This window comes from Notamacropus eugenii, chromosome 1 (assembly GCF_028372415.1).
Source record: "Notamacropus eugenii isolate mMacEug1 chromosome 1, mMacEug1.pri_v2, whole genome shotgun sequence".
In the NCBI taxonomy this organism is placed as follows: Eukaryota; Metazoa; Chordata; class Mammalia; order Diprotodontia; family Macropodidae; genus Notamacropus; species Notamacropus eugenii.
In genome coordinates, this window is record NC_092872.1 from 232,090,578 (window position 1) to 232,096,950 (window position 6,373).

At 43.1% G+C, this 6,373-nt stretch overlaps 1 protein-coding gene across 2 annotated transcripts in view; it reads left to right on the forward strand.

Moving 5' to 3' along the window:
* The window catches only part of POLR3A (RNA polymerase III subunit A), a 49,510-nt gene extending 45,185 nt beyond the window's left edge, over positions 1–4,325 (forward strand). For both annotated transcript variants that reach the window (XM_072628066.1, XM_072628067.1), the window contains 3 exons: positions 541–672; positions 1,470–1,602; positions 3,571–4,325. In XM_072628066.1, coding sequence (XP_072484167.1) covers positions 541–672; positions 1,470–1,602; positions 3,571–3,719 — 414 coding nt within the window. In that variant the 3' untranslated portion in view covers positions 3,720–4,325. The remainder of the gene's footprint in view (positions 1–540; positions 673–1,469; positions 1,603–3,570) is intronic.
* The last annotated feature ends 2,048 nt before the right edge of the window (positions 4,326–6,373 follow it).

Below are 6,373 nucleotides of genomic sequence, written 5' to 3' on the forward strand. Positions count from 1 at the left end.
AATCTTAAGATTTGGAGCTCATGTTTGGGAAGGGACATTGACAAGCTGGAATGTGTTCATGGAGGACAAACAGTGGTGCAGGGAATTAGCAGCTCAGTCACATGAAGATCAATTTAATAAATTGAGACTAGTTGGCTGTAGGACATATGGAAGCCTTAGCTGCAGGCATTAGAAGACACCTTCGAGTATTTGAATGGCTGTCTTGTGAAAGAGGTGTTAGAATTCTGCTGGGTCTCAGAAGGTTGAGCTGAACCCAGAATGAGCAGAAATGACAGACATGCAGGCCTTTGCTCAGTGTTTTCTAATAGTCAAAGCCGTGTTAAAATGGACCGTGCAAGACTATGTGAGGGTGTGAGTTTCTATCACAATGAATATTTAGATAGAGCCTCTTCCTGAGCTTGTCATCCCATTGTCAAGGTGAAGCATACTTTTTAGATGGAGTTGGACTAAGCTTGCTGCCAACTCCTCTATTCTGTTTCAGAAGTACAGTCATTGTACAGAAATGGGCTCACGACTTTCTTCATCTTTGACCTTCCTTAGGTAGAGAAAACCCTGGGCATTGAAGCTGCTCGGTCAACTATTATTAATGAGATCCAGTACACCATGGTTAACCACGGCATGAGCATTGACAGGAGACATGTCATGCTGCTTTCAGATCTCATGACATACAAGGTTTGTAAGAAAGTCCTTTTGGCCTGCTATTTTCTCCAATTGACAGAGGCTTTGTAGGGGTTTCACAGATCACCTTGTGGACCACTACTGAGAATGTGGTATCACATCAACCTGGAAACCAAAGATCACCTTCATTGTATCGATACAGTTTTACTGTTCCAGAGGAAGAGTGAGCTGTGAAAATAGTAGGAAACAACATGCTTTTTCAGATAGTCTGTTATAGTCTGGAGGACAGGAACTGAGTTGATTTTCACCTTTGTATCCTGAACTTCTAGCAAAGGCCTTGTGTGTATCATGCACTTGTATTGAACCTAATTGATTTAAATGATGCTAGAATGCTGGATCCCCCTGCATTTTATGAATGGTGTAGAGGTAACAGGGGTTACTGACAGTCACACTTTTCCCTTTACCTTTAAAACAAGATGCCCTGTGGCTGCTCCACAGGGAGGCACAGGCCTGGTCTGTAACATGGTCTTTGCAGAAGATTCTGCTTTGAAAGCTTGATTGTGACTCTGCCCTGTGCAGAACGCGGCCCTTGTTTCATTTCGGCTAGGCAATTGAACTCTCTCAATCCTTGTTCTCTGTCAGTAAAGAACTTTTCTGTTCAAGTGAGAAACTTTAGACTGACATCTAGCAGAAAAACACATCTTAGGCTGAACTGTAAATTTGTTTCCACGTTGCTTCTGACTGTTTTGTCTTGTTTTATTGGAGCAAGTAATGAAGAGATGGTTTGTCATGAAGTGTTTGTATAGGGATTGAAAATCCTGGAACTCTGATTCCCCTCTCCTGCCCTATAGGGTGAAGTTCTGGGTATTACTAGGTTTGGCCTAGCCAAAATGAAAGAAAGTGTGCTGATGCTGGCTTCCTTTGAAAAGACTGCTGACCATCTCTTTGATGCGGCCTACTTTGGACAGAAGGATTCGGTTTGTGGTAAGTATTTTAAAAAGTGCTGTCAGGTGCTTTCTTTTCTAATGCTCTCCACATCAAGCAGTACTTTTCAGTTGCCTCATTAACCTTGGGGAGAAATTATTAAAATTATTAAAATAGTAAAAAAAAAAAAAAAAAAAGCACCAACCTTAAAATTGGAATTGGTTAGTCTTTTGGGCCCCCAAAGCCTGATTGGTTCCCCACTTCCACCCTTTTGTCTTTGAAGGTAAATAGAGCTATTAAAGCAGGTGGATAGGTGGCATAGCAGATAGAGCACTGGAACCTGCAGTAAGAAAGACCTGAGTTCAAATCCACCCTCATATACTTAGTAGCTGTGTGACACTGAACAGAGCTCTCAACCTCTGTTTACTTTATTCCGCTGGAGAATGAAATGGCTACCCACACCAGTATCTTTGCCAAGAAAACCCCATGGGTAGTATTGGTGGGCTGTGGTCCATAGGGTCATAAAGAGTCATCCACATCTGAAAAACAAGAAGAGCTAATTAAAAATTATTTATTGATAAGTGCTTAGAGTCTGTACTTCAAAAGAATTGAGGCCAGACTGAGAAAAAGTCAGGCAGTAGATTTATAGACACTTTTGTAACTCTTAAAATTATGACCCAGAGGAGTCATATTGGACTACCAGTGTGACTCCAGAGACATCAATTTGGGGGGAAATTGTGAGGAAAAGAAAAGCGAGAGAGACTAAGACAGGACCCTTTGGCACATCTGTCTAGTGAGGTTTTTGTGGATTGGTTTTTTGTTTGTTTTGTTTTTTAAATAAACCAAAAATCATTAAGTCAGAGTAATATTATGTTCTCTCCTCTGTAATAGCTGTTTATCTAAATATTAGTGCTGACACTAAAATAGCCAAGTAACAATGAGGTTAGCATTTTAAAATGACAAAACTGAGACAGAAGGGTCAAACATTTTCCGCAAGTAGAGGGTTTGGAATTAGAAATGATGACATGTAAACAAACTCTTCATTTCTTTGTGGACCAGACTTGTCATTTCTTTGGTGTGTGCGGAACCCCTCTATCAGTGCTTATCAGCCTGCTTTATAATTTACAGTCTTAGAGAAACTAACTGATTTGCCAAGGGTCTTGTGGCCCCCAGGTACCAGAGCCTGTTCCTGTGCACAGCTTTAATTAGGAAAATGCCCATTGGGCTTGTCTAAGGTATTGTTCTCATTGGCTCCAGAATCCGTCTGCTTCAAGATCCCTGGGTATTTATTTCCATCAAAGGGTCCTGGTTAAAACAACAATGTACTACAAGCAAATTTTCTCCTGAAAACATTTTAAGATATTTTTTCTGACTGAATTTAATTATCTCAAAGGCAAGAGCCCTGCTGATTGCCATTGGTCCGGCAGCCCCTCAAGGTGCCATCTAATTTGGACACAGATGGAAGAGCAGAACTTTCTGGTCTTTCTCAATTGCCAGCAAATAGCCAAGTCTGTGGGGCAGAACCAGACTGACCCCAAAGGCTCCCACTGTCACCTGAGCCCAGGCACATCTTGAAGTGAGAATATAATATGTGGAAGCTTCCTAGGCCAGATCAGGACAGAGTGTGGATGCATTACAAGTGACTGAAGTACTTCTTGGTGCTCTCCCTTGGTTTTCAACCCCATTAAAGTATCCTAGTGACTGCTCCCTGTGTCACAGATGGAATTGGTCCTTGCTTCCATTTCATTTTTAAGAGCACTGGACAGAGAACAAAAGATGTGGGTTCTAGTCCCAGCTCTGTCAGTGGCATACTGGGTGACCTTGGCCAATTCACTGACACTGTGGGCTTCAGCTTTCTAAAGGGGATGAAGGTGGTGATTTCTGAGGCCCCTTCAGGATCTAACATCCTCTTGTAACTAGAATCTTGTTTTCATAGAGCTTGGTTTACTTACGAATGCCTTCTAGAGTATGCCCTAAAATCTAATGGGTCAGATCCATTATTTTAACCTCTACCCTTGCTTGTTTCAGGTGTTTCTGAGTGCATTATCATGGGAATCCCAATGAACATTGGAACCGGTCTCTTCAAGCTGCTACATAAAGCTGACAGGGACCCAAACCCTCCCAGAAGGCCCCTCATCTTCGATACAAATGAATTTCACATTCCTCTTGTCACATAGCACATGTTAGAGAGTGGAACATAAACAGTCCTGCTCTGGCGCTCCCTTTCTGTGCCAGTGTGTCTAGAAAGGAGGGGACTTCGGGGGCTGTTGCTGTGTTAAGACAGTGACATCCTCCCCAGAGCCAAGCAAAGAGCTGCCTGATGCCTGCATTCACAGGATGCATGATCCAAGGAGCAGCACTTGACACACTGGATTTTGGAAGACCATTTGGGGGACTTGAAACATGCCGACATTTTTCAGGACTAACAACCTGGAAATTTGCTGCTCTGAAGAACTTCCTATTTTGAGGCCTCTTTATGTGGACATCTCAACACCTAGTTCCTTCCCATCCTGATTCTAGTAGGCACTTGTCATAAAGTCTGTAAAGTGTTGTTTGTTAGGCATGCCACTTGGGTCTCTTCATGGCAACCCCCTGTTCTAATGATGTCTGTAGTTTTTTCTTATCCACTTTGGTGGCTTGAAGTATCTTCCTGCTGATGCCCCAGGTTTCAGGTAGCCAATTCAGACCCTGCAGGAAGGACCCATCTCCAACCTTTTGTTTGTCTTTGGATGCAGGGATTTCCTGATGCGATATACCTGAGTAAAAATGAGTACTGTTATTTATTTATCTGGTTTAGAGTTTGATATTTTTGTTTGGTTTAGAGCACAAAGAACTGCACAACCAGCATTGAAGTAGCATGGGAAAAACTGGTTAAAGAGAATGGCAGTGGAGACTTTGTAACAGAGCTTGAGTTCTGTGGAAGCCTGTGGTCCCTCTTGGGGAACAGGACCTAGTCCACGCTTCTCTCTTCTCTCATTTTCCCCTGCCCTTGATCACAAGGCATTTTAAGTGGTAGCCTTTGTGTCCTGCTTGAAGCCTAATGACCTTTCCAAATTTAAGTGAGGTCCTTCCAGAATTCAAGGCCTAGGAAGGCAGAGACTAGACTCTTTATTGAGACCTTTTGTGAATCAAGGACAGGAAGGCAGAGCACAATTGGCAGGCTGGCATGCTGCTGGCTTTCCTTCCCTCTGAGCCAAAAAGGCAGGAGGGAGGACCAGGATCCAACCAAGATGAGCCATTATAAAGACAAGACCCGTAGCTGGCAGTTGGGAACTTGTGTGGAGGGAAACTCAAGAGAGGAGACACCAGCTTTGTCTTTTATTATAAAGAAAATGTCATTTCTTCATATAAAAATGGCTAGTTTTAGTAAGTTTACAAATTAAATTCTAGATTAAATGTTTAAATAGTGCAAACATATTTCTCGCTATGGAAATAGATGTGTGCATGTATGTATGCATAGGCCCATGGATGTATTAACAGTGTTGCTTAGTGGGAACAGGGCAACTTTGGTGTCAGAAAGATCCAGGTCTAAGTCTTGCCTTGGACATGTAATGATGTATGACAAAAGACATCATTTAGCTCCCAACACCCCCACACTACTGGCTGTGATTATAAAATGTGAAAGAATTGCCAGATCTCCATTGGGAGAAGGAGCTGCCATGTGGGTAGTTCCTCACACTGATAAAATCATTAGAATGCGTGACCAAAAAGAAGTGAATAGATGGGGGATGGACATGTTTACATAGACGTGTGCCTTGCTTTGGAGTCAAGATCTGGCTTCAGATTCCGGTTTTGCCTATGTAACCTTGAGTGAATCTCATCATTCTTCTTGACCTTTTCTTTTCTCATTTCTAAAAGGAAAGGACTAAACTAGATATTTATTGAAGGTCTCCTAGCTGAGTCCTGTGATCCTTTGTGAGAGAACTCATCTTGTCTTTGAAAGGTCAGGGGAGCCACACCAAGAGAGGGGAGGGAAGGGGGTGGTGACATGCCACACTTGGCAGCATCACGCTTCTCCTGGAGAGGATGGGGGCGTGTGTAAATGTACTGTTACAAGAAGTACACGTCAGGTCTTTGTGCAAGTGAAGCAGCGGGGTACCCGAGGAGAACCCATTCTTAATCATCTGCTCCGATTGCTGCACAATTACGGCATAATTGCTAGTGGAGTTTTCAAGGCTTTTGAAGGGGTTTTGTGCAGTGTATGAAAGAAGGATAAGTAGCCTGCCATCAAGAGAGGAGACTGGATTTTGCTGCAGGAGACAATGTGTTCTTTGTACAGAATTTGCTCATTAAGACTGGCCAAGAGCCAGAGAGAAGAAATGAAAAGTAGAGACAGCAGCAGCACAACCCCTCCCTCCCTAGAACCTTCCATATGGGGCTCCTCCTTTGTTCATCCTTGAAGGGCTATTACCCATACCCCACAAATAGGCCCCAAGCCTCCAGGCCTTTCCAGTGAGTGGGCCTCAGGACCTTCCTGGAAGCCACATCCAAAGCCAGAGTTTTGGCCTTGCTGGAGGGTGAGGAGTCTTTCCCATGTGTGAGGGAGAAGGGGCTGAGACCTGCTTCTGGAATGATTTGGTTTGAACTGTTCTGTGCCTTCGTTTAGATGTTAAGTGAGGTGTTATGGACTTAAAGGTCATGTGCGTTGTGGCTAGATTAGAAAAATGAGAGACAGAAGGTTGAGAAAATCTGGGGAAGGCCCAAAGAATTTTAAGATTCAATGACCAAACTTTAGTGTTTTATGTGGGGGTGTTGTGGGAGGCATAAAGGAATGCTTAGTAGGAATTATAGAACTATAGATTTAATAGGTGGAAGGCCCAGCCTTATTTTG